The sequence below is a fragment of the Camellia sinensis genome, chromosome 3 (assembly GCF_055761805.1).
Source record: "Camellia sinensis isolate YWXY chromosome 3, ASM5576180v1, whole genome shotgun sequence".
Taxonomy (NCBI): Eukaryota; Viridiplantae; Streptophyta; class Magnoliopsida; order Ericales; family Theaceae; genus Camellia; species Camellia sinensis.
The window spans coordinates 209584261-209611411 of record NC_138963.1 but is presented as its reverse complement, the minus strand read 5'-3'; the positions used below and the strand labels follow the sequence as shown (position 1 = coordinate 209611411).

The following is a 27151-nucleotide window of genomic DNA, read 5'->3' as shown; positions in this document are numbered from 1 at the left end:
AGGGTTAATTACCCTAATAGTACTTATAGTTTGGGATTTGTGTCACTTTGGTCCTTAACTTTTCAATTGTGACACATTTGACCATGAATTTTGAATCTTGTTCCAAATAAGAACAATTGAAAATATCATTAGATTTTTTAAGAGTAAAATCGTCAATTTGATAAAATATAAATTAATTTGACAAAAATAAATGTCAAAAAAATATTTTTAATTTTTTTAAAATTATTTTTATCCAACTATGATAAATTTATATAAAATTAATAAAACTTACATGATTAATTTTTTAAAATTAATTTTACATGATCATCATCTAAACACATAATAAAAATTAATTTGGTAAAAAATAAATAAATGTCTAAAAAATTTATCAGTTTTACATAATTTTATTTTTAGTAGGTAGAAATAATTTTTTAAAATTCAAAAATATTTGTTTGGCATTTATTTTTGTCAAATTAGTTTATATTTTATCAAATTGACAATTTTATTCTTGAAAAATTTAATGATATTTTCAATTGTCATTATTTGGAATAAGATTCAAAATTCATGGTCAAATGTGTCACAATTGAAAAGTTATGGACCAAAGTAACACAAGCTCCAAATTATAGGGACTATTTGTGTAATTTACCCTTTTTTTAAAGTCTTATTTTAAGACTGATTTCGATAATTTGAGTTATTTATTTTTTTGAATTCGCTGAGTAGAATATATTCATGCAAAAAATTAATATAATTGGATATCAGTAATCATATATTTTAATCATTTTTTTTTTAAATGAACAAAAATATAATTTAAAGAATAATTATTCATTTTTTATAATATAAATTTGATTTAAATATATTAATATTTAACTATCTTAATTTATTATATAAATATTTTAATTAAAAAAAATTAAATAATATTTTAATTAAAAAAATTAAATAATAAATAATTTAACTTATGAAAACAAAACTTGTGATAAACTTTATAATTTCCTCAAATTCTAACTAAAGATTTGCGAGACGTTGACCCAAAAGACATCGCTTTTGAGACCAGAAAAGCGATTGAAGCCCTTCAAGTTGTCCCATCAACCCAAATGTCACGCACGTTGACTGTCAAAATGACCATCGTAACCCCCCCTACTTGGAATAAATTAAAGTTTTTTGTTTTTAGTAATTGTAAAAAATAAATAAATAAATAAAAAGTAATTTAAAACTTTTTAAGTAAGTTTTTGGAAACTTATAGTACAATGCTGTATAGTACACTTTTTATTCTGTTAAATTATAAATTAATAAGACATCAATAAGATAGATAAAAATATATAAATTTGATCCGCATAATTAAGTACATTCTGTCTTATTTATTTATTTGTATATCAAGATAATTTTTTTCAAAATCACAATAATTAAATTATAATTATATCTATGAAAAATAAGTATTTCTCAAATAGAGTATATATAAAATTAGTTATTATAATTAAAATTGAGTTTATGTAGAATTTTATATGTTAATAGAAAATGTATGCAGATGTGAACTTTTTTAAAAAAAATAAAATTTTAAAATGTGCCACTTAAATAGGAGAAAAATACTACTTTTAATAATTATTAAACCGGAAAAACAAAGCACAAATCTCCTCCCACCTAAGCTTCATTTTTATTTATTATTTATTTATTTTCAACATTTGAACTTCATTTAGTTCCCAGTACCGAACAATATTTCTTTATTCATTCACCTTAGTCCACGACTTTGAGATACTGCAATTGGACCTGCATTTTAATACATTATCACCCTAAAAAACTTAAATAGTAAAACTTCCACCAGTTTCATCGCAATGCCACTGACTACCTGATTTTTCTATTATTCCACCATCAGCTTCGTTGAATTTAAAAAGAACAATCCCATTATCAAATGCAAATATATGTATGCCTAAAAACCTGCCTCATCAAAGATTGTAACCTGAGAGGGGACAGCAATTAAAAAAAATGATGAGCACATTAGAAAATAGACTTCAAGAAAATATTGATGTAGGGAAGTCTTGTACCACCTGCTGTTGTGAATGGTGGTGTTTGACAACGGCTATTTTAGTTTTTTTTATGTTAAAATTCGTAAAAAGAAAAAATAGGTTAAAATAGCTAATAAGACAAAATATTGCATCAAACTCATAATCATTTTATTTTTTTTCTCACAAACATCACATATAACTACAAAAAAATCCAATCATCTTTCCAAACACAAAAATTTTGGCTTACTAAAATAGTCAAAAACTAAAATAGCCTATTAAAATAGCAATTTTCCAAACACTCTCGTAATAAAGTTGCAGCTCATAGCTCTCAAACCCCGAACTGAGCACTCATTTGTAATCCCCACGTCAAACTCCAAGTAACTCGTGCCGTGCAACTGGGTGTTTGAATGGGTTCTGCTCAAATTAGCATAAAAAGAAAATGTTGATGAGCTAATTGTACATAGACCCTTGTGAGGGTTTCGCGGAGTTTTAGCAGTTCTTCCGCTTCCAAGGATAATTTCGCCACGATTCATACATTCCACCACAACACTGCCAAATCCAGTGCTTCAGATACAGACTACTACATGCCAAAAGTCGACAGTTGACAAGAAGTAGAAGACCAAGATCATCATTTTCGGAAATTATGTGCTTCTGGCTTTTATTTGTCACATTTTTACTGCAATTTCTAAATATGAAATTATGTGCTTCTGGTCCATATTTCTCTGGTGCTAATTGAGGACACAACTGCACAAACAATGACATACATAGGCCAAAATGTCATCCTCCTGAATGCCTTGTGTAAACTGGTTCTTGGTCAGCAGAAAAATTCCTCCATTTAGCGCCTCATTATAAATAGATCTGCACTTCTCTAGTCCTTTTTCCAAATAACACCAGCAACAGCAAGTAGCCACTAGATTGAATCCATTAAAGATTAGGCCTTGCTGTATGATCAAGTTCCATGAAAATATCTCAAACAGATATCTTTGTTAGATCTCTAGCCACAGGCCATGCACTTACCAGTAATCCTTGCATGAGCATAAGCCCTCTTGAAAGTGATGGAAACGATTTGCATCTCTGACAATGATTTTTCTTCCATAAATACGTGACATAAGTTTAAACGCTGAATGACAATCATTGCAAACTCGTAGGTTCTTGGTCACATGAATTGCAATTCCCGGGTCAATCTTCATGAGTCCAAATGCCACAGCCAGCTTCTCACTGTGATAGTTGAGAATATGCTCTGTCTTCCTCTTCGACATCATGCAGCACACAGGACTGATCGGGCACATACCCCGCCATCTTCATCTCAATTGCCAATCTCTCTACTTCTCTATAAACTTCTCTCCAGTACGGATTCATCTGATCTGCAGTGTGGAAACCATGAACCTCTTTACGAAACTCTATCACACTGAATGCGGCGGTTTTCCTCAATCCTCGACTCTTCATATCTTGTCTCAGTTTCCCAACTTCTTGCCATTTGCTCGATGCTACATATAGGTTTGACATTAGCACATAGTATCCAGAATGTTCTGGCTCAAGCTGGAACAAATTAATGGCTGCAATTTCACCTAACTCATTGTTTCCATGGATTCTGCAAGCCAAAAGCAATGCACCCCATACCCCGTCATTTGCCCGTGAAGGCATTGTTTTGATCAAATCATAAGCTTCATACAAAAGCCCTGCCCGGCCAAGCATATCAACCACGCAAGCATAGTGTTTTGCCTCAGGTATCACAGAGAATTTAGTCATTTCTGCAAAACACTTCCTACCTTCATTGATAAGGCCAGCATGACTACAAGCAGAGAGAATGGATGTGAAAGTGATGTGATTTGGTTCAACACTTTCTTTTTGCATCTGTGAAAAGAGTTCCAGTGCTTCTTTCCCGAACCCATGCATGCCATACCCCAATATCAACACATTCCAAGAACTAACATCCCTGTTACTGGGATTATTGTTCCTGAATATTTCAACAGCAGTGTCTAAATCTCCACATTTGGCGTACATGTCGATGATTGCATTCCAAAGCATCACATCAAGTTCTATCTTGAGATCAATTATAAGACTATGGAGTCTCCTCCCATGTTGACGGGATCCCAGATAAGCACACGCAGAAACCATGATCAATGCTGTCACAGGATTAGTTTTGTAAGAAAATGCAATCTATAAAAAGAAATAGAGAAATGTATTATTGATTGTATTTATTACAAGATTGTTGTATTGATATTTTTATCTGTATATTACAAGTCCTATATATAGAGAGGTTTTGGGAGTAGTAGGTGTAGAGTGGGTGGTGGTAGTAGGTATAGTGGAGGTGGTAGGTGGAGTGGGTGAGGAGTAGTGGAGGTGTGTAGTGGTAGTGGTAGGTTTTAGTGGTGTAGGAGGTGTACATTAACAGCCCCCCTCAAACTCAAGGAGGATACGAACTAACCAACTTGAGTTTGAAGAGAGTAACAAAACAGAAAAATAAACTGATAAATAAAACAGGATAGGAGACACGGTATGGTCGTGTCAGACCGATGTAGCAGACAGTTTATGGGGTCATGTCGGACCGTTGTAGCAGACACTGTGTGGTCGTGTCAGACCGATGTAGAAGACAGTTTACGGGGTCATGTCGGACCGTTGTAGCAGGACAGTTTACGGGGTCATGTCGGACCGTTGTAGCAGGACAGTTTACGGGGTCATGTCGGACCGTTGTAGAAGACAGTTTACGGGGTCATGTCGGACCGATGTAGCAGGACAGTTTACGGGGTCATGTCGGACCGTTGTAGAAGACAGTTTACGGGGTCATGTCGGACCGTTGTAGCAGACACTGTGTGGTCGTGTCAGACCGTTGTAGAAGACAGTTTATGGGGTCATGTCGGACCGTTGTAGAAGTTGCACCCTCAAAAGGTGTGCCCAATTTTTCAAAAGGCGTGCCATCAAAAGGCGTGCCCACTTTATCAAAAGATGTGCCATGAAAAGGCGTGCCAGTTTGTCGGGCGGCAAGAGGCGCGCGATGCGCGTGGCTGGCCCTGGCTATTTAAAACAAGGTTGAGGCGAAGGCTGTGTATACGAGTCTGAAACCTCTGAACGCTCGGAGAGCTTGTCTCTGAAAATCTTGAAACACCCGGAAACCAACCCTTCTCTGAAACACTTAGCAACTCAAAAACATGGCCTCTTCTTCCCGTCCAGTTACCCAGAACCTGCTCACGCTCTTTCCAGAACTGAACGAGCCCACAAGAGAAATAACTGGTGCGGTGGCCAGTGAACCGCAACCAAACACCTCTGGTTTTGCTCCATTGAACTATCCGATGCGGTCGGTGGAGCAAAAAATGGCGATGCAAACTGATATTGAGGCTAATCAGTATACTCTGAAGTCATGCGTGGAAACCATGACGGCGGTCACAAATTTGTCGAACCGGCTGCAGAGTAGGACAAATGAGGTGCAGCATTTAAACTCCCAGCTGGCTCTGCTCCAACGCATGTATAAGGATGCGCGAGCAGAGATAAGCGTGCTAAGGGCAGAAAACAAGGAGCTGAAGCGGAAGGCCACCGTGATGTTCCGATTTGGAGGGCCGCCATATGCGGCAGTGGAGGAGTATGGGGGAGGGAACGTGCTCGGCGGCGTGGAAAACACGGAGGCAGCACCGTCAAGGGCTACTCAGGACGGAAGCAAGAAGAAGAGACTGGCGGCAGAGTAGAGACGAAAAATCTCACTGTTCCAATTTGTGTTGGTTTTTTTTTTTTTTTTTTTTTTTTTGTGAAGTGGTGTAAAATGGTGATCGGGGTGAGCCCCGACATGAATAAAATAAGATGGCGTGCAGTTCGTCTGCTTCCTCGCTCTTCTTTTTGTTTGTTTTGTTTTTTGTTTTTTTTTTTTTTTTTTTTTTTTTTGCAAAGAAATAATAATGAAAAAATAAAAATAAAAATAAAAAATAAAATGAAAAAGAAATTAAAAAAAAAAGAAATAGAAAGAATATAAGTATTAAAAGAAATGGGGGATAAAAGAAGAGTGTAATGTGATGATGAGAAACGAAAGTGGACTGAGAATGAGTACGAAAAATAAAATAAAAAAAAGAAAGTGGGGTGAGGATGGGTTCAAAAATGGACTGAAAAACATGAGTGTATGTATGCGAATTATATAGGGAATGGTGGTGTGTAGATTAAACAAAGCTTTGGCTGTATAGAGAGAAAGGTGAGAGAGAGAGAGATGAAATAGGAAGTGGGCGGTGGAGTGTCAGGAAAAATGGGTTTTAAAAATAAAAAAGGAGGAAGAGATAAAAACAAATAATAATAAATAAAGAAATAAACAAAGTAGTCAAGAGAGTGGGATCACGTGGGTGGTGTAAAGATAGTGGTTGTAAAGTGTTTTTTTTTTTTTTTTTATTTTCTTTTATTTTATTATTATTATTATTATTATTTTTTTTTTTTATTAAAGGAGAGTGGTTGAAAAATGGGTTGTAAAGAATATATTAATGGGGAAAGCACGCTGGGGATAGATCAGAATTTGATAAAAAGATTAAGGAGAAGGAGATGATGTATAAGAGATACAGAGACGAGGCAGAGTCTGCAAAACTGATGAAGGAAGAGAAGGCCTTGAAGCAGTTAAGGAGGACATTGGTGCCTCATGCAAGACCAGTGCCTAACTTCGATCATCCTTTCTTACCACAAAGGTCTTCCAAGGAAATTACAAAACCAAAGTCCCCAAAACTGAATGTCAACCGAAGAAAAGAAAGACGAAAATTTGTCAGTGCCGTGGCAGCCGCTTCAAGTGCCTCCTCTCATATGAGGTGATTGTTGCTGTGTTGCTTTCTTGATGAGTGGCGTGGCGGAGCTGGTTCGTCGGTTTCGGGTGCTTCCTCCACTCGTCCCTCCTCCTGAAGAACTCCCCTGTGTATGTTCTTGCTTGTTGGATCGGAGAGAGAAAGAGAGAGAGATGGGGAAGCCATCGAGGGGGAGATAGAACAGGGTTGGTTCCAGTCGTGGACTCATGTAGAATGTGTGAACAGTAGCGCAAACAGCAGGTTGAAGAAAGGAAATTTCAAGTCTCCTTTCATAACCCTCAATTCCAATGGCGGAGAGTTGGAAGATGCAGGAAAGTGAAGGTATGTATAAAAAATTCTAGCGGATTAGGTTGAGGTCCGGCGGGCGGCCAAGGCGAGGTTGCCGCCCGCCGGTGAAGCGAAATTACGAGATTTTTTAACCTTGCTCTGATACCATGTAAGAAAATGCAATCTATAAAAAGAAATAGAGAAATGTATTATTGATTGTATTTATTACAAGATTGTTGTATTGATATTTTTATCTGTATATTACAAGTCCTATATATAGAGAGGTTTTGGGAGTAGTAGGTGTAGAGTGGGTGGTGGTAGTAGGTATAGTGGAGGTGGTAGGTGGAGTGGGTGAGGAGTAGTGGAGGTGTGTAGTGGTAGTGGTAGGTTTTAGTGGTGTAGGAGGTGTACATTAACAAGTTTTAACACCGAAATCTTGCATTTGGTCAGAAAGTAACAATGCTTCACTAGCTAGTCCATTTTGGGTATAGGCCGAAAGCATAGAATTCCACGATATCCCATCTCTTTCCTCCATGCAATTGAACACCAAACGTGCCTTTTCTACATCCGCACACTGAGCATACATGGCAATAATCGCATTCCCCGTGCATAAATCTTCGAGGAAGGCATTACGGATGACATACCCATGAACTGATTTGGCCATTTTGGCATCTCCCAATTGACCAACAGCCGAGGAAATGCTCACAGCCGCAACAGAATCCATAAACAGCCCCTCTTGCTGCATCTTCTCCAACAAAATCAACGCGTCCTTGGCTCGCTCAGCCTGCTCATACGCCGTGATCATTGCTGTCCAGCAAACCAGGCCCCTCTTAGACATTCTATCAAACACCTGGCGACCATCATCAATCAAGCCGCATTTTGCATACATGTCCACCAGAGCAGCCTCAACATACATATCCGAATCGAACCCAGCTCTTATAACATCTCCATGAACCAACTTTCCGTGTGGGGACAAAGATTGAGAAGCGCATGCTTTGAGCACGAAAGGGAAAGTGTAGTTGTTGGGTCGGATACGAGTTCTTTGCATGAGCAAATACAGCTCCAGAGTCTGAGAATAGTGACCCCCATTTGCGTAGGCGCGAAGCATTGTGTTGTAGAGGAAAGAATTGGGTCCATTGTGGATTTCATCAAACAGAGAGCGAGCAGTGTCTGGGTGTTCGTACTTGGAGTACTGGATGATGATCTTGGCACCCAGATGAGAACTTTGTTTGATGAAGCCACGGGTTGTGAGAGATGAGTGGATTTGCTTGAGAGTGACCAAGCTACTACAGAATTGTAGAAGGCAATCGTAGTGGGTTTCTAGTTCCAAGAATGTGGGAATGTTGTTGTTGCGGCATTTATACAAACACTGACGGTGCATAACTTTTGGTTGTTTTGCTCCTGGCAGACCATCACATTTCCTCAACTAGTCGAGACTCGCACATTTGATCTTCTAATAATGTTATATTTATCATCGCTTTCATTCCGCATTTAACTTATGCTTTATTGTAGAACATCTATAATCTTGTAGTTCATATGATCAGCGGATACAAACGTGTCACATAAAATGATAAATTAAATGTAGTACAAAAAAATAGTAAATATAGCATTATTGTCAAGCTTCTTGGTAGTATCGTAGGTTTTTTTAAGAATCCTGCTAAAGACCACCTAATAAAAGTTGGTTAGAATAAAATAATATCCAAAAAAGATTAAAATTTTGATACATATAATTTTTACATATTTTAATATAATTTTTATACATATACAAGCATTTTCTCATGCAATGCAAAGTGTCACAGCTGATTCTGGTGCCAGGACTGCTTTCTCAAGAAACAAGACCAGCTAAGATACACAAAAATTGGAAGGATGGAGGACCTCTGGCCTGTCTTCCCCTCCAGCTAAAGCAATTAGAAAAAAGAAAAATATATATATATATATATATATATATTGTAATTCAAAACCAATTAGAAAAAAGTAATGCATTTATTGTAATTTTGTGAAGAATTTTTTTCTAATTTTGAGAAGAGTTGCCTATTCTCTAAATTTTGATTAAACATATTTTATGTGTTACATTTATTATGATGCCAGTTAATGTGGCCACCAAATAATGTAGTGACAGGCAAACTAGCTCACAGAATTAAGACCACAACCCCGTTTTCATCACCATCGTTGCCCGAGGAAGGAGAGGGAATACTGTTGCATAAATGGCCATTGTACAAAAGAAGACAAAAAAAATAATAATAATAATTGTATTGATGGTAAATCACCACTAGTAGTAAATAATGATCTCTGTACTAGAAAGTTGAGTTTCAGTATGTAATAGAAGCAAAGAGTAGTTAACAGTACCTTAGTATCAACTATCTTTTCTATTGAAATCTGCACAGCTATATATTATGCACAAGGGAAAACAGAAATTCGATATCACTCTTACTCCTTTCATAGGCCTCCATATAACAAGATCACTGAAACTTTGTATATCAGCAAGACGCAATAGCAAGATAGGATAGAATCAACCAGACGAAAAAAACACTATCCGTTGCAAACTGAAGCTCACACTGAAATTTTGTTCTTCTATTAGAAATCTGATTTCTTCCTAGTCGTCATAAACCCAAGGTGACAAACTAGAACGAGAATTTGCATCTTCTCTGTGGCCTCGCGATGCCAACCTAGAATCATGCAGTTGAAGTTGTATTTTAATCCATGAAGGATCATTGGGTTTGATCCAGAGAGCTTCACCACTATCCTTGTTCTTAAAATCTGGTTGATTTAGCTTTGTTTTTCTCTTTCTGTTATCCAGCCATTCAGATGGGTTGGCAAAGAACACTTGCCACAAGTGAAGGCGATTTTTGTACCTTTCTAAAACAGTTTCACCTGAAATTAAAAAAAGGGTAGGAATAGAGATCAGAGCGGGGAAGAAAACGTACATTCAAACATAAAATGAATTACAATTTTTTATTATTATTATTAAAAGATAGAGAAAAGGTAATGATAGTTAAAGATAATTCTATCTCAGGTGCTGATGTAAAATCCTATGATGTTCAGCCACAGCCCAAATAAATAAGCTCGCTCCACCAAAGCTCAACTGATTTCTCAAACCTAAATCAACTTGAATAAACTCAGGTTGGACAACTAGTTCAGCTCAGGTTCTTTATATTAAAAGTAACAACTTACCAAGGATTAATCTTTATAGCTCACTAGCTCCCACAGCCAAGAGCCAAAATCAGGGCTTTTGCCCCCTTACAGATGTTAGCTATTTGTACACTTACAAGCACAGATATTATTGTAGAGGTAGTGTGGATTATGATAAGTACTAGACACCAACCACCCAACCGCGGATCCAACTTGTGACTTGGATCCAACATTAATCACGCATGCATTATGGTATTTCAGCACTTGTGACTTGTTGTCCTAATTTCTATGTAGTTATAGTTGAGGGGTAGGCAGCATTTATCACAAAAAAATAAAATAAAATAGTTGAGGGGAGGCAACTATCTCTTGCAACCTTTAGTGTTTCACCGATCCCAGTTAGGTACAATTATATGATATAACTGTGTACTCTTGCAAGCCCTGTCCAGGCCGTTTCTAAGTCGTCTAAATTAAGTCCTCAAGTCAATCTGCTCCATCCAAAGGAATACTTTAATTTTTGGTTTGTACTTCTTAAGCCCAAGCTCTGCAAGGGCTGTTGGAGGTGGGAACAGAAAATTATTACAGCATATATTACACCAACTATAGATGCGAAATGTACCTCCTGAATCTGATTCCTCATATTTCTTCTCAATTGGGCCTTGACCAGGTTGCACAACATAATTTATTTCCTTCACAATTAGCTACAGAGAACATATAAGATAATGAATATATATATATATGTCAATTGTGAACAAAAAGGAGATATACAATCTAAACGGGTGAACACAATTGCTAGAATAGAAATAGCATTTCAAACCTCGTAACATGTTTTGAGATTTTCATTCTCATCTTTTGTATATGATCCTAAATGACCTGAAACATAAATACAATCATTTGGTTTCAAATGTTTGATAGATATTTCTGCCATCTCATTCCACATCTTCAGTAAAATCCTGTTCACAAATTGTGGGATGTAAGCATGCCTAGTTACATATATACCTTGACAGGTCATAAAATTGTAAACATGGACTTGCATAGCAAAAAAACCATGAGAAGAAGACAGTTTTCCAAGTGAAAGAACAAAAAATTGAAGGAAAAAAAAAGGACTGTGTTCTTAAGGACATGAATATGACAAAAATTTATGGCAGGTACTGAGATGAGGCAGAAAATGTATTTATATACATAGAAATGCATGCCAAATGATAAACAAAAGTATGAAACAGATCAACGGCAGTAACCCATAAGTTTTCAGACATGGGTTGTATAGTGATAGTGAGCATTCTATTAAATTGCTCAAATTTTGAAATGGTAAGAGAACGATCTTTGAAGTCACCAATGAAATGGAGAGAATTAATCAGTTCATCCCTTTATATGCAACAATTAGACCACATAAAATAGACTAGAGAAGCATTGCCATAATTATTACAACACCACCAACAGAATTTAAATCTTCACATTCCACCTTATGTTACTATTTAAAAACAAATTAAGTGACCTGGTAAAATGATGCAAGTTTGAATCTGACAACTAAAATCTCAACCCTCGTTGCATCATCACTTCGTAGCTTTATTGTAAATAGTGTTAAGCTGAAACCTTTACGATTCATCTAATTGCAATGACACAGAAAATTGGTTACTATACAAAGCACACAACTCAGAAAGATTTGAAGCTTTCTACATTCTTTTTGGGGGGGAGGGTCAGAAATGCCCATATTGTTAACTTCTTCAGAAAATAACTACCACCCATTATCAAATTCAACCCAACTTCTTCATTTATCAAATTACAGAAAAATTTAGAAATAAAATTGCAAACTTCAGATTACAAACTAAAGCATTCAAATTTTAGATTACAAACTAAAATTGCAAACTTTAGATTACAGCCACCGCTAGTTCACTCTGTAAAACAAACTATACAAAGCATTCAAAGAATTCATAGATTACAAAGTTTTAATTAACCTAGAGCTCAGAACACAGAACAAAATCACCATAATCAATCGAGAGGTTCACGCATAGACATAATGTATGTACACACAGAGAGAAGGTGGATTAAGCGTGTCCCACCTGAATGAGGTGTTGGAATTGGGGGAGGTTTTGACGTTGAGGAAGGTGTAAGCACCAAATTCACGGCATTTTAATTTCCGGAGAGGAAAGCCGACTATTCCGATGAAGCTAACGGAGTTGCGGAGCTCTTCTCGCCATTCGATGGTGGATGGTCGCTGGAATTTGAGGGCGTGACGGTACACGGAACTCCCAACTTCCAGCGGATCGTCGGAGAAGAACTTCCAGGTTCTCGGGCTCGCGGCGGCCGAAGAAGAAGATGATGAGGAGGAGGAAGAGAAATTGCGGAGACTCTGTAGCAGAGAAGAGAGTGAAGTCGAGTTCCTGAATAGGGTTCGGAGACGACGCGCCTCCATAGACCGCGTGTTAGGTTAGGAGCTTCCGGCGACTTTTTCCCGGCGATCGGTCGAAATTGTTAGGGTTCAGGGAGGGCGGGGTGTTGCTCTCTCTGGAGACGCGGAAGAGCCCCATTTTGTCGTGTGTTTGGCAAACTAGAAAAGAAAAGGAAAGAAAGGAAAAGGATTGGGAAGGAAGTAAAAGATTTTGGGCTCGTTTGGTTTGATTTTTTGAAAAAATTTTGGGAAATTTTCTCTACAAATAAGTTTTCAAAAATAATCAAACCAAACAAATTTTCTCAAAAAAATTTCTCAAAACTTGTAAGCCAAACAAGTTTTCCAAACAAATCTCTCTCTCACACATATCAAATCAATCACTTTTTCCAAAACTCTATCTCAAAATAATTTTCCAAAACATCTTTTAAAAAAAACCAAACCAAACATATTTTCGTACTTTTTATCTCTAAAACACATCTCTCAAACACAAATCAAACATACCCTTTATAATTTTAGGGTAATTATATTTGAATTTTTAATTATAATTTTAGGGTAATTATATTTGAATATTATTTGATAGTTTTTTTACTCTGTTAAATCTATAACTGACTTCTTGTAAAATGATTGTTTTTGATTCTATGATAACTTATATATTAGGTCACTTCCAACGTTTAATTATTTTTTTTTCCCAATAAAGTTGAGTAGAAAATTAAGTAAAAATTATATATGATATTGCGTGATCCAATAAAGAGTCATCAAATCACCGATCGATTAAGAAAATGACTGGGCAGACATTAGGCCAGTATAATTTTCAATCAAATCTGTAATATATTGTGGGCAATTTTTCACCCAAGTGGTCGTCTGATGGTGTTGTATTACCTGCAACTCTAACAGTTCTGATCAGTAAATTAGTGAAAACTACGATCATCCTCAATTTAATGTAAACGGTAACATATCTTTTTCGGTACAACGGAAATAATTTGATTTGATATTGGTTTGACAAAACCATTAGAGCAACAAAAATGTAATTTTTTTTTCATCAAATGTTGGGCTAGAGATAGTCTTAGACATGACACTATGGGTTGTTTTGGGAAGTTGATAAAAAGTGATTTTTTGACTTTTAACCAAGCTTTTGACTTTTTTAGATAAATGATTTGGGAAGTTGGTAAAAAGTGACTTTTTGACTTTTTTTAGTTAATAATTTTTAATGTTGTCATATCATTAAAAATAATGTAAAATGACCAAAATACCCTCTTCCCATTTGTGAATAAAATGGCTTGTGCATCCGGGAAACTTGTACACTGTGACATGTACATATCATGGATATGCAAGGTTTTTTTTAAAAATAAATAAATAAATAAATAAATAAAATAAAATAAAAAATACCCAAAATATTTTATTTTTACCTTTACATGTCTTCCATAAAAATAAACATACAAATTGTATAAAAATTTGTTCAAAATAAAAAATAAAAAATAAATAAAAAATACCATTGTCTTATAATATTCAGCTTCCAGCTTCCCAAATGGGTTTTAGAACAAAAGTAACTCCTCATATGTAAATAAAAAATAAAAAAACTATTTTAAAAAATAAAAATTGTATATATAAATCATCATAAAAATAAAAAGAAAAATACAAATAAAAATTCACTAGGCCAAAATAACTCCTCATATGTAACCATATATATTATTCGTAAAGATTAATTACAGCCGTAGCTCATGGCGATTTTGCACCAACACATTTCTAATAGATTTTCTAAATTCATTCATTTCTATATCATCATCACCCGCTGGATCAAGCTCATCATCATCATCATCACCAACACCCGCTGCGTTGGGCATGTCGTTAAAAATAAAATGTTCCGCATTAGCAACCCTGTTGAATGCTTCATCTTCGTTTGAGTTACGGCGTATGAAATTACGCAGTGCCATTGAAGCCCCAACCAATGGCACTTGCACTTTTCCGAAATCATACCGAGGCATGTTATGTAGAAAACCCCAGCGCGCTTTCCACACTCCGAATGTACGTTCAATTGCACTCCTTAATGATGAGTGCACTATATTAAAAACTTCGTTCGCATTACGTGCTCGTCCAGTCACACGGAACTGTTCTTGGTGATACCGACATCCCTTAAACGGTGCAAGAAAGCCTTTCTGATTCTTGTACCCTGCATCAACAAGGTAATACTTTCCTTTGTGTGTCCAAATAATTTTAATTAGGAACTTTAGTTAATAAAAAGACAATAAATCAATCATGATATTGAACAGTGCCACTTCATTTTACCGTTTATTGGGTGTGGGAATTTTTTCGCCGGATCTTGGGTAACTTCGTTAAACACTCTACTGTCATGCATACTACCCTCCCAGCCGCAGGAGATAAAAGTAAAACACAAGTCAAAATCGCAAACTGCAAGGATATTTTGCGTGTGTCGTCCTTTACGACCAAAATATGGCGGTGCCTCACGCGGCTTCAAATTTGCCTCCACGTGTGTCCCATCCAACGCCCCAATACAGTCCTGCGTGCTCACATAATGCAAACATGGCATAAGGGACTAATAAAATTACATTTTGGACATACACAACTATTTTGACACATGGCAAAAAAAAGAACATTTTACACCTCACCCTGAATGGCAAATATTTCGGTTGTGACTCCAAATATGGATGTCTACTATTTTGAGGCCTCGTCAGTTGGCAGTGGGCTCGTGTAAATTCCTTCATTGCTCTAAGAACACGCTTAAAATGACGCCACACTGTCTCCCCTGAGTGTTGGAAGCGGTCTTCAATATCCCAACTTGGGAAGCCTCGCAACACGTATATAAACATCTCCACGCTCTCAACTACATCAATACCATGCGGACGCTGCGGGAGTTCGAGACCAAAATCAGCTACTAATGTGTTACACAATTTTATGAACACATCCCTTGGCATCCTAAAATTACGCTGAAATGCCTCTTCTCGGCCTGTAAGCATCTCCTGCATCCATAATCTCCCAGTCAACGCAGATGTGTGAAATGGAGTCCTGTCAACATATGAGTACTCATTGGCCACGCGTGCAATTTCTAGCCATATCATTGATGTTGTCATTTCCATCTCTCCGATTGTCTCTCGTATCCACGTATTAATTTGGCCATTGCACACAGCACCTGTGCTATTACCCACTTGCGGATCCATTGATGCTGTATAACAAATTCAACCAAGAAAAAAAAGAAAAAAAAAAGGGTGAATCCAATGCATAACGTATGTTACTCTTGCAACCATGCAAGCCTATTGGAATCAAATTTGAATAACGAGAACACACCTTTACTAGGGGAACGTCAGCTGAAGTGTGAATATCTTAACTGCTACTAAAATTTCTTACCCTTGTGATGCGTATGTATTGGACACCCTTGTGTACAAATAAATAGGTAGGCTTCCCCAACTACAAATTCATTCCTGTGGGCACGTGAATACCTTGCCCAAGGATTTGTACACCATCACATGGGCAAGTGTACCCCCCTTTAGCAGAAATATCAATTCACATAACTTTTACAAAAAGTATAAGATTCCAATTGCAGTCACCATGTACAATATGTTTCACTTTTTGGATTTATATTAGTTGTTTAATTGAGAACATGTCTTCTTTTTTTTCTCTAAATTAACTTACTGTACTTTAATTACTTTTTCCCAATTCAATTGATTTTCTTTCTTTTTATGCTATTAGATTGAACAAGAAATGTTGATTCCTTTGCAGCATTATTTCCATATTTTTCTACTTTTCAACAAGAAGTGGTTCATAGGCCACTGGAAAATGGCTCTACTTTTACTAGTCTGCAGAGTTATGTGAGGAAGGGTTCATAGGCCACTTGAGAATATACAAGAAATGGTATACGATTATGCAGGTACATGCACAAAGGTATAAGATTCCAGCTGCAGTCAATATGAATGTCTACCATAACAGCTGGGGGTTTCACACAACTATCCAAAAAAAAAAAAAAATCATATAAATAAAAACAAGAAAAAAAACTATAGTAACTAACAGTGAATGGTCAGTACTCCTCATGCATAAGCCCCTATTATTTGGAATGGTCACACAACTACCATTCAAACTTGTTTCACATTTAAGACACCATAACAGCTAGGTTTCACACATCATAATAGGAAACAAAAAAACAAAAAAAAATCATATAAATAAAAACATCCCAAGTTCACAAACATAAGTAAATAGGCACAGGAAAAAAATAATAATAACTAAAAGGAAATGATCATACTTTACTATCATGCATAAGCCTCTAATATTTGGAATGGTCACACACCTACCATTCAAACGTGTTTAACGTTCAACACACCATATGTAATAACCCACATTTATGTCTTAGACATGTTCATGAGCATCTGTGTGATTATGACTTGTTAAGTTTGCATTTGTATGTTTGTGACTTGTTTTGCTTAAGTATGTAAGGTCCATGCCTTGTTTTGATGCCTTTGTGATGTGTCCAAGTGTTGCTCGCATGTTTTGCTCCTTCCTTGATGTGAAGCCTAGGTTATGTTTTGCCTAGATCATTCCAAGCCGAGGTCATCTTCAGTCTAGCAGTATCTTGGAACCCCCTTGTTGACCTCCATCTTTGCTTTGACATATTGGCCGAGATGCCATTATCTAGGCCGAGGTGTGAATCACCAAGGCCGAGATGTGTATTATCTAGGCCGAGATGTTACCTTTGCACCTGAGTGATCTTGTCCTGGAGTGGTATGACCTAGACCGAGGTGTGGCACATCTAGGCCAAGGTGTGGCACAGCTTAGTCAAGTGTTGTCCTTCCTAGCCGAGGTCATTGTCATCTTAGTTGCCGAAGCCTTGTCCTTAGCCGATGTCACCACTTGCCGGAGTGCCTTACCGAGTAGCTTGTTAGATACGCCTTGTCAGGGTCTTGTCTTGTCAATCTATCACCTTTTTGAAGAGAACCAACCAGCCGTTGCCACGTGTCCGAGCTGAGAGTTAAGTCAGCCGGTAGAGAGAGAACCCACCATTTGTTGTATATTGTTTTGAAGAGTAGAGAGGGAAGCTCTAGAAGAGGGAGAAGGGTTCTTGAGAGAGATTAGACTTCCAAGCTTGATTCCTAGAGATCGAACCGTTAGATCCGCGTTCTAAGGTTAGATTCTTGACCTGCTCATGATGTTCTTTATGTTTATGTTACTGCATTGCATGATTGAAAATGATTTGTAAGCCATGCATTGCTTTGAAGTTCGGTTTTAGAAAGAGAAAATGACATTCATGTGTTCTTCAAGAAAAGTCATGTTTTGATCCGAAGGCTCATGCCTAAATCCATGTTTTTGTGTTTGTTCTTGCATGATTTTCAAGTATGGGTACCCAGGTCCATGTTTTCGAACTCATAGCATGAAATCCCAGATTTTGTAAATAAAGAAGTTATGATTTTGGCATTCGTGTTCTTCATGATCTTCATGTTCTTGTCCTCCTTGTTCTTCACGGGTGGAAACCCAGATCTCCAGACCTCACTTTCCGAGGTGTAGTCGCCGAGATCACTCTCACCTAGACCTCACACTTAGGCCAAGCATCGTATCTCACCTTGGCCTACCTTGCATGATCACTTACACTTTTGGTTGTCTTGTGCGCACCTCGGTGTGCAGCCGCATGCCGAAGCCTAGGTAGCCACACCTCGGCCAGGAGGTGTGGGACCTCGGCAAAGACCTGGTTAGTACCCAGCATGTCTTCCTGACATGTAAAACTGTGATTTGACTTCCAACATGTTTTTCCGAGATCATTTGCATGCATGTTAGACTTGTTTTGAGAAGTATGTTCAGTATGCTTTGCAATGTGTTGTAGGACTTGGACCTTTGCCTTGATCCCGACGTCCCAAGAATCAAAGTGAGTGGTATTTCTAATAAAGATATGTTCTTAAGGTTTTGATAAAGCTTTGCCCTGTTTCGATAAAAGTATTTGTTAAGCATGAATGATATCCCTATTTTATGTATCAAGTATAAGCTTTGTTTTGAATGACAAGTTATCAAGTATAAGCTTTGTTTTGGTGTCAATCTTTGGAAGTCCGTACGTGCCAGGGGACTCTAAGCATTAGTGGCACAAGTTTGTACGTGCCAAGGGACTCTAAGCATTAGTGGCACAAGTCCGTACGTGCCAGGGGACTTTAAGCATTAGTGGCACAAGTCCGTACGTGCTAGGGGACTTTAAGCATTAGTAGCACACATGATAAGTAAGTAAGTTTTGAAGGACCAAGGTTATGCCGAGGTTATGTTATAAGATTTGACGTATGTTAAGTATGCAAGTTTTGAAAGGCCAAGTTTCAAATGATGTTTTATTTCAAGCCAAGCTAAGCTATGTTATGTATGGTTTTGACAAGATATACTATGTATTGTTTTGAAAAGACCTCGGGAATCATTCATTTAACCCCTTTATTACTTGTACCATTCACTGAGTATCCAAGCTCACCCTCCCTATGTATATATGTAGGTAACAAGCAAGAAGTCGGCTACGCCGAGATGTGTGTTTGTATGCATGTTTGGTCGGCTGTAAGGATGTCGGCAATCTGAAGATTTTGTATTTTGATTTGTATTTCATGTGTTATATTTATGTCGGCTTGAGAAGCCCTTTTGCCAAGATGTAATATGTACTTTTGTATTCAAGTTTTAAAGTTATGTAGAGATGTATGCCATTCCATTTGACTTATGCACCGCTCTTATGGACCACTTGTATTTTGAACTATTGCTTCCACATCTGTGAGCCCCGTATATTATACTCTGTTGTGTGTGATTTTGTAAGTTGGCCTTCGGTAATTACGGATTACTGGCCATCACGGCACCAAACTACTAGGGGCGGTTTGGGGTCGCGACACCATAACAGTTGGGTTCCACACAACATGACAAGAAACACAAAAATAAAGAAATTAAATACAAATATCCCACACAAACAGAAGTAAATAAGAACAGAGAAAAAAAAAAAAAGGCACGCAGTGGTTAACATTGCACTTGTTCATTCCAAGCTTTAATTAAGGTCAAGCACTCCATCCGGCCCAAATAAAGACACACTGCGGGTTCCACTGACAACAGTTGGATGACATATGGCACGTTTCTCTTTTAACCACGCAACAATGCAATCAAGAGGGAGGCCCATCATGAGGTCGCGGTTGTTCGGCGAATCCATTAGCGAGCATGCAAATGAAAATAACGGACCACCCACCTCCAATCCTGGTGTGTTCATAAGCCTCGCAAGACAATCCCCAACAGTGTTCTCGTCCCTTCCTGTCACAACATATTGGGTGATTTTCAACTCCTTGCTTTGTTTGCTAACAGCCTCCACAAGGTTGTCCATGCTACTGGCCACTGTACCAGGGGTTCCCCTCTTTCGACGCTTTGCATTGGCTGATCCATCTGTAGTGGACTGTGGAGGAGCATCATCAAATAGTGAAGAATCAACCACGTTTTCGCCGCCTCTATCAGGCACAGTAATAGGTGGTGTGCTATCACTGAGAGGTGCCATGCCACTGTCAGCGTCTGCATCATTGGCGGCCGCATCATCATCACGAATTTCAGTTGGGGTCCATGCATGTTTTCCTGTTGCGGAAGCGCCCGAGTACACCATTTCCATAAGCTCCAAGTGCTCCAAGGGCTTGGTCTTGAACCTTGCACATCGCTGGTTCATCTAACAGAGTCAAAAAAAAAAATGTCGAGCAACCAAACAACAATTAATTTGTAAACATTAAAATGAAGAAGGCAGTTGGTATTTGGAAAAGTAAAGTACGTCATACCGCTTGCATTTTGGCCCACCAATGCTCAGGTGCTGTGAACAAACCCGTGGCCTGGTCATATCCTATTCCTGTGAAGCCTTGACTAGCATCTTGCAGCTTTTTCCAGGCAACCCAATCTTTCTTCAGATTGTCATATTTGTTTTTTATTTGTTTGGCCGAATGTCGCATTCCTGTTTTCTCATAGAACTTGTTGGCAATATTCTTACACCTAGTGCTGGATAAGGCGCATATTTGTCGGTTACCTTTCTTCATTTCACCAAGGACAAGTTGTAGGTACAGCTTAGTGTTGTCACTATCCCAAGTGCATTTATGGACAGGTGAGTTTTGGCTTGATGTCACACCTTTGCCATGTGTTTTCGAAGGGATACGGGGTGAAGTATGAGTAGTTGCCATCACACTACGAGTGGGTCATAAGTGTAGTTCACAAGAAAATGAGCATGCAACGCAAAACAATTAATTACATGTATGGAAGTAGCAATACAACAACGCATGCAATACAATTAGTTAATTTGTTTACAGTACAACAACGTAGCTGTGGTTGTAGACAACAAAAAATAAGCTTTCCTGAATATGACAATACGTATATTGATACAAAAGTTCAGAATGCATTGCATCAACATGTCTAATACGGTGAAAGAGGCATAATATGCAAGTTACACATATAACTACGTTCAGCGTGAGGGTGTCCGGTCTTGAAAATAACACAAAAACCCACAAAATGAGAATAAATCACATACGAAACAACAAGGCAATCACTATGACGCTCAACGCACCGACGACTGTCCAAAGCAAACGTAGGCTCAGATCTATGCGATCAACGTCACTACGTAACCCCAGATCGACGTCATTCGGAGGGAGGTCATTAGCAACCCTTTCTCTGCGAAACTCGTCACACCAACCTACCCACGGAACACATTGCTGGCATACACAATTTCAGTAGTTAGAGTCATTTATTTATGACATAACCGTAAATGACAAGTACAGGAGTACATGCATTGAATAGCGGTAATACGCACCGTTGGACTAGGGCAAACATAGTATGCACGACCTGGGTTTTTGTTAGATCTAGAAATCTTTACAAAGCAGTGTCCAAAGCCATATGCACACATCCTTCGTGGCCATGAAGAAGTGGCAGTTGACATCGAGGAACCCATTTCTGTGGTGTGTAGTGGAACAAGAAATGTTAACATGTGTCCTTATAATGGTGTGGAACAAGTAATGTCAATGGATGTGTTTCTTATACCCCAGGTAAATGCATGTGTCATCATATGGGTGTTGGAAAAATGTAACCCATGGACAACGTGTGACTTATTACATATAGAGAACACCTGATTGACATAGGTAATCTTAAAATGAAATTTGTGTATTTTGTTGTTATACCATTTCCTCAATTCATGTGAAAAATGGAAACATCCAAGCCATCTTTGCACTTCCCAACAGTACTACCACATCCACCGTATGACAAAAAAATTCAAAGAACAGATCCATTACCCTATTCCTCAATCCATATGACATGACATTTTAGCACTGTACTGTCGTGCTTTAACAACATTGGGAAGTTTACTGTTAGAACTGGTTGGGAGCATAAGGACCAATTTCAACATCACCTTTTTCCGAAAAAATAAAAAGGGAATGGAGGATAAGATTTTTAAACTATGTTGAAGCAATTGTTTTCTAATTGCAGGATAACATAGATGAACCTTATGAAGTTCCCCTGGCACCATTATTTTCTTGTTAGAAAGCCTATGTTATACATGATCAGATTTTCACTTTGGCAGATTACATATGCCATTACAATGCCTGAAATTGCTTTTAAGGGAGACACCATGTCTGACTTCATTGTTGATGACAGGTACAACTCATTGGCTGTTATTCTTACTCACTCATCTGCTTAAGCTTAATGGTTACTAATTTTGTTCATATCGTCATAAAATCCCTTTTCATTTTTATTTTTATTTTTATTTTGCATAACGATTTAATATTGTTTTTTTAATTTCTAAATTTGTAAACATTTTAGTAAGGTACAAGTAAGGTTAAACTAATAGTAGGAGCTTCGGCCAGTGGAAGAAGCATGTAACTATCCAGTGCTTTGGTGTATATGATGTATGACAAGGGAATTACAACTTTCTCCAGATAAATCTATCATAGGTCCACTAGTTCTAACAATTTGAGATAGGAAGTTAGTTTTACCATTCATTTTTGTTTTTTCTTTTTTTCCACGCAATGGTTGGGTTACATTCTATGTTTTGGTTGAACCCGAAGTAACATGGGCTGTAGATATAATTTTGGAAAGGAATTTGAAGTTAAGAATTGATTCGATTCGCTGTTGGATGTGAAGGACATAGGGCCCATAAATTAGAAGAATGCCCAAAATTTACAAACTGTACTAAATCTTGCAAAAATGTAGGAAGACAGTAAGATGACATGAGTGATGTAGTCTTTGATCTCTTAAATGGTTTACAGCTTATACCCTTTTATGGTTTTAAGGTTTGTGAAGGCAAAAGGACATATAATGGGCTTTGAATGAAACCATTGTTTTTTTTAGAATGGATGACAGTTGGTGGATTATAAACTGCTATTTTGCTGGAAAAAATATCTTCTTGGGGGTTTTTCGACAGCAATAAAGAGAAGTAGAATAACAAGGACAAGGAATGGAAGCAAACAAAAAGCACAGTCTTTGTCAACCAAACTTTTCAAACTTCATCAAATTAATGCAATATCATTTGGCATGGTAACTTCAATAAGAGATGTAACATAAGGAGGAAAATTTGAGGATGTAAGATAACTAAAACCTTTGAAAAAAAAAAAAACCACCAAGTAAAAGTTGCATGAGGCCAAATAATCATATAACATCTGGAAAAAAAAATCCTAGTATTGAAGCTTGTGATCAACCACAAAACAAATACAAAAACAAGAACAATGCCTACGTATGGACCTTCCTTGTTTATCACATTCATCTTTTTCAGCACATTATGAGAAATTAAACCATATGATCCATTCACAAAACCCAATAGAAGAACAAAACATCCCAATGACATTAAACTCATATGAGTATCCATGTCTCTGTCTCTCTTTGGAAATTGAAAAGCTTTGGAGAGCATTCAATGGTGGAGAAACAGACAGATTTGTGAATCTAATCAATGTGAAATTAATAAAAAAAAATATATAAAATTTGATTTGCAACATCTATAAAAAAAAATATATATATATTCTTTATTAGTCAACTCTGTTTTTCCTGTGGTTGGAGATGCAGCTCAGTGGCTATAAATACCCAATAGGCCTTTTGTTTTTTTTTTTTTTTTTGGTGTAGTCCATAGATGCAACCATGTACACAAGTAGAATGACTCATTGGTTTTGTACACAACCATGTACATAAGCAGAATGACTCATTGTCAAGTTCATGAATCATTGTTTTTGTTGTTCAAAAGCAGAATAAGCAAATCTGAAAGGGGTTTCCATAGGTCGCAAGATTATAAACATCCCGTAATAAAGTTCTAGTAAATTTTTTTCATAGCAAGATAAGGCCAGCAGAAGTAGTAAAAATAAAAATAAATACACAAATACATAAATAAACAGATCGGACAAGTGTTTACCCATAAAATCCCAAAAAAACAAAAGGAGTAGCAGATGGTAATCAGAAAGCCAAATAACACTTGTAATGTCATCAACGGAATTGAAAATTAACAGATCTATTTGTAATTTAATAGTTTCCAAACAATTGGTTGCAAATCACGGGTAGCAAACCACCAGCGGAAGGAAGAAGGCTTACATGATTGTGTAGATCAACCGAGGAAGACGACTTGGTAGAGGGAAGTCGGTGGCGATGTCGATGGCTAACGATAGAAACAAGTTTTACGCGGCGTCCAGCGGTGCAGCGGAGCGAAGACGATCTGAGATGGAGAGAAGAATAAGAGGCGTGAGATGCAAAATGATAAGTGTTTTGACTCAACAAACCCTAAGTGAATGGAGGGTATATTCGTAAATTACAATTCTGCGTTTATCCAGCTTCCCAAACGAGTTTTAGAACAAAAAAGTCACGTTTGGCTTTTTCATCAAACGCCCAAACGCGACTTTTAACCACGTTGCCAAAATAGGCCTATCTCTTTGAAAAGTTTATAAAAAAAAAATTAAAAAAAAAAGACAAAATAGATTAAAAAATTAATAAGACAAAATGTCACATCTAAATCATAATCATTTCATTTTTTCTCTCATAAAAGTCAAAAAAGTCAAAAATTTCATCCCAAATGACGCTTTTTAACCCCGTACGTCAAAAAACCAAAAGGTCAATCCACATCCCAAATGAAGGCTTATTTTATCAGTTTATTTAAGTTATATTACCTCTTTATATTTTTATAATTTTTTTTGTAATAAGTTAAAAAAACAACTTATAAAGGGTATTCAGACTAAAAATCTAATTTTCAATTTTGTTTGGTCAAAAGTTCAAGTGCTATAATATTTTATCTAAAATGACAAGTTTTGACAAAATAACCAACATGCCCCTTTATATAAATCATCTACACGGACCAATTACTCAAAATGAACACACAACCGTCTTCTCTCACTCTCTCTCTTCAAACTCTTTCTTTTTCTAGTAGTTGCCAGAGTCACTTGAAACAATTGAGTTGTCGGAGTCGCTGCTTGACCTCTCGATCGCATTGCACTATCAGCGAACTACCACACCACATATGTCTTAGTGAAGTCCACAGTGGCTTTGAGTAGCGTCGACGATGGCTTTACAGACCATGCGTGGTGTGTCGCCAATCAGAATGAGGTCATTGTAAGAATTTTTCTTGAATATGACTTGATGTGGCTTATACATTATTATAATAGATTCATCTCATTAAGCAAGATACATGTACATCAATTAGATGGTGACTAATCATTGATGAATGCACCTATATATACATAGTGTATAGAAGACTAATGGAGATAGTGTCAATGCATTGAATGTGATAGATTCATTATGAATGAATCGTAGAGATGCATTATGTATCTATTAGAATGTAAAAGATACATTAATCTATCTAATGGGGTTCATTGAATGAATGGTTTCTTTGATGGGAATATCATTAGTATAAATAGTGTAAGGTCTCAAACTACACTCTCTATCACAAAACTCAAGTTGTCACCATAAGAATGCTCCCATCGCCTAGAGAGAGAGAAATGGTTTGAAGATCTTAAACAAATAAAGAACTTGAAGATCAAGGTTTTCTATTTAAGGTTTCTCTTTCTCAAAAGAGGTTTTCATACTATCATAGATCAAGGTACGTATACACTTATTTTGTATAATAGAAATTCATATAGTTTTCATATATAGAATTGAATCTTTAACGGTTTTTAATTTATGTTCCGCAAAGTTTTCTATCAATTGGTATCAGAGTATGGTTCTCAATTTTAATGCATAAAACTTATAAGTATGAATTTCATTTTATAATGATGTTTTGTGTAACCAGTGCATAGCCTTGATTTACACTTGTTTAATTTTATCTTTATTTTTGGTCAATCTTTTATTCTATTGATATTAAAATAAAAAATTATAAATTATTAAATAAGTGGTAATTAAGATAGTGCCTTATACACTTATAATGTTTTGTTACACACCTTATGACTTGAAACATTGTTGATCAGCCCAATGGAGGTTTACCACTCTTATGTTTGAACAACCGATATGGTTAGTATAAGAAATATAGCAATGAGTTTTTCTACCCAACGGTGATAAACTCGTTATGGTTTTAATGATTATTTTATTTTATTTTATGTTGTTTATTTTTATTAGTCATCTCATTTACTTTTGTGAAATTGTTAAAATATATTGTTATTCTGCCCAACGGAAGGATAACTTGATTTTGTATCTAACTAATTATGTTTTCTAGTTAGATATATTTAATTTGTGGTGTTATTTTTATTCATGACATATGAAAAGTAATTATATTAAGTTATGTAACGGATATTATGCGTTTGTAGTATTGAACCATATTGCAATTAACAGTTGCTTGTCTGATATTGAAGCTTTGAGTGGAACTAATTTTAAGAAATGGAAGAAACAAATTGGAATTGTTTTGGGAATTATGGATTTAGATTATGTATCAATAGAGCCAGCATCTACAAAGCCTAATGATACAAGTTCTAAGGAACATGTGGCTTTATATGAAAAATGAAAACACTTTAATCGCTTAAGTCTAATGATTATGAAAGGCTCAATTACGCCTACAATTCAAGGAGCAATTCTTGTTTCTGAAAGTGCAATCGGCTATATGAAATCTATTGAAGAACAATTTATTAGAACTTCCAAATCCCTTGCTAGTACTCTCATGATTAAAATGATAACAATGAAATATGATGGTTTGAGTGATGTTCGTGAACATATCTTAAAGATAAATGACATGGCCTCTCAATTAAAGGGAATGAACATGGAAATTTCTGAAGGTTTTCTTGTTTATTTCATTATGACTTCTCTTCCTATGCAATTTGGTTGTTTCGAGAACAATTATAATACGTAGAAAGATAAGTGGAAGATGAGCGAGTTAATTGCCATGTGTGTTCACGAAGAAGAGAGGCTTAAAGCTGAAAAGCCTGATATGGCTCACCTTACCACCTTGGGTCTAGCCAAAAAGATTTTCAAGAAAGGCAAAAGTAAGTAATAAGAAGAAGAATGCAAATGATGAAACTCACAAGGCTAATGAAGAAAATAAGATTCGGTGCCATTTTTGTCGAAAGAAAGGCCACATGAGAAAAGACTGTCCATGTTTTAAAGGTTGGTTGGACAAGAAAGGTAACACTCAATGCTTTGTATCTTATGAATCCTTTTTGGTAGATGTTCCACCTAATTCTCAGTGGATTGACACTGGTGCAAGTATTCACATAACAAATTCCATG

General features: G+C 36.6%; 5 protein-coding genes across 5 annotated transcripts; 1 reads left to right on the top strand and 4 right to left on the bottom strand.

Moving 5' to 3' along the window:
- Positions 1–2855: 2855 nt before the first annotated feature.
- LOC114271132 (pentatricopeptide repeat-containing protein At3g26782, mitochondrial) lies at positions 2856–8536 on the bottom strand. Its single transcript, XM_082922114.1, is given in 3 exon segments — positions 2856–3218; positions 3220–4136; positions 7434–8536. Coding segments are annotated over 3 exon segments (2100 nt in total). The 5' UTR covers positions 8388–8536; the 3' UTR covers positions 2856–2989.
- Positions 8537–9235: 699 nt separating this feature from the next.
- Positions 9236–12725, bottom strand: LOC114271133 (protein OSB1, mitochondrial). The gene is made up of 4 exons (XM_028212741.2): positions 12193–12725; positions 10950–11085; positions 10752–10833; positions 9236–9877 (listed from the first exon to the last, which is right to left on the bottom strand). Exons 1-4 carry the CDS (start codon positions 12543–12545, stop codon positions 9600–9602), a joined length of 849 nt encoding a protein of 282 aa, XP_028068542.1. The 5' UTR covers positions 12546–12725; the 3' UTR covers positions 9236–9599.
- A 1499-nt stretch (positions 12726–14224) lies between these two features.
- On the bottom strand, positions 14225–15694 carry LOC114271174 (uncharacterized). The gene is made up of 3 exons (XM_028212785.2): positions 15146–15694; positions 14805–15036; positions 14225–14688 (listed from the first exon to the last, which is right to left on the bottom strand). The coding sequence occupies exons 1-3, from the start codon at positions 15692–15694 to the stop codon at positions 14225–14227; spliced, it is 1245 nt and encodes a 414-aa protein (XP_028068586.1).
- Positions 15695–19512: 3818 nt separating this feature from the next.
- On the bottom strand, positions 19513–20668 carry LOC145822195 (L10-interacting MYB domain-containing protein-like). Its single transcript, XM_082918796.1, has 2 exons — positions 20276–20668; positions 19513–20169 (listed from the first exon to the last, which is right to left on the bottom strand). The coding sequence occupies exons 1-2, from the start codon at positions 20666–20668 to the stop codon at positions 19513–19515; spliced, it is 1050 nt and encodes a 349-aa protein (XP_082774922.1).
- Positions 20669–21463: 795 nt separating this feature from the next.
- LOC114271173 (uncharacterized) lies at positions 21464–26775 on the top strand. The gene is made up of 4 exons (XM_028212784.2): positions 21464–21523; positions 22054–22127; positions 26265–26398; positions 26471–26775. Exons 1-4 carry the CDS (start codon positions 21464–21466, stop codon positions 26773–26775), a joined length of 573 nt encoding a protein of 190 aa, XP_028068585.2.
- Positions 26776–27151: the final 376 nt, after the last annotated feature.

What these genes read in the sequence shown, in the direction of transcription:
- LOC114271133 (XM_028212741.2), bottom strand. Translation starts at nt 12,545, where the DNA reads ATGGAGGCGCGTCGTCTCCGAACCCTATTCAGGAACTCGACTTCACTC. An exon ending in AATTCCAACACCTCATTCAG is followed by an intron (nt 11,086 to 12,192) that starts GTGGGACACGCT and finishes ATTTGTGAACAG; the next exon opens with GATTTTACTGAAGATGTGGA. An exon ending in ATCTCAAAACATGTTACGAG is followed by an intron (nt 10,834 to 10,949) that starts GTTTGAAATGCT and finishes TGTTCTCTGTAG; the next exon opens with CTAATTGTGAAGGAAATAAA.
- LOC114271174 (XM_028212785.2), bottom strand. Translation starts at nt 15,694, where the DNA reads ATGGATCCGCAAGTGGGTAATAGCACAGGTGCTGTGTGCAATGGCCAA. An exon ending in CGAAATATTTGCCATTCAGG is followed by an intron (nt 15,037 to 15,145) that starts GTGAGGTGTAAA and finishes GTGAGCACGCAG; the next exon opens with GACTGTATTGGGGCGTTGGA. An exon ending in ATTCCCACACCCAATAAACG is followed by an intron (nt 14,689 to 14,804) that starts GTAAAATGAAGT and finishes TTGTTGATGCAG; the next exon opens with GGTACAAGAATCAGAAAGGC.
- LOC145822195 (XM_082918796.1), bottom strand. Translation starts at nt 20,668, where the DNA reads ATGGCAACTACTCATACTTCACCCCGTATCCCTTCGAAAACACATGGC. An exon ending in GGTGGGCCAAAATGCAAGCG is followed by an intron (nt 20,170 to 20,275) that starts GTATGACGTACT and finishes TGACTCTGTTAG; the next exon opens with ATGAACCAGCGATGTGCAAG.
- LOC114271173 (XM_028212784.2), top strand. Translation starts at nt 21,464, where the DNA reads ATGTGTCCTTATAATGGTGTGGAACAAGTAATGTCAATGGATGTGTTT. An exon ending in ATGTGTTTCTTATACCCCAG is followed by an intron (nt 21,524 to 22,053) that starts GTAAATGCATGT and finishes TCACTTTGGCAG; the next exon opens with ATTACATATGCCATTACAAT. An exon ending in TACAAAGCCTAATGATACAA is followed by an intron (nt 26,399 to 26,470) that starts GTTCTAAGGAAC and finishes TGATTATGAAAG; the next exon opens with GCTCAATTACGCCTACAATT.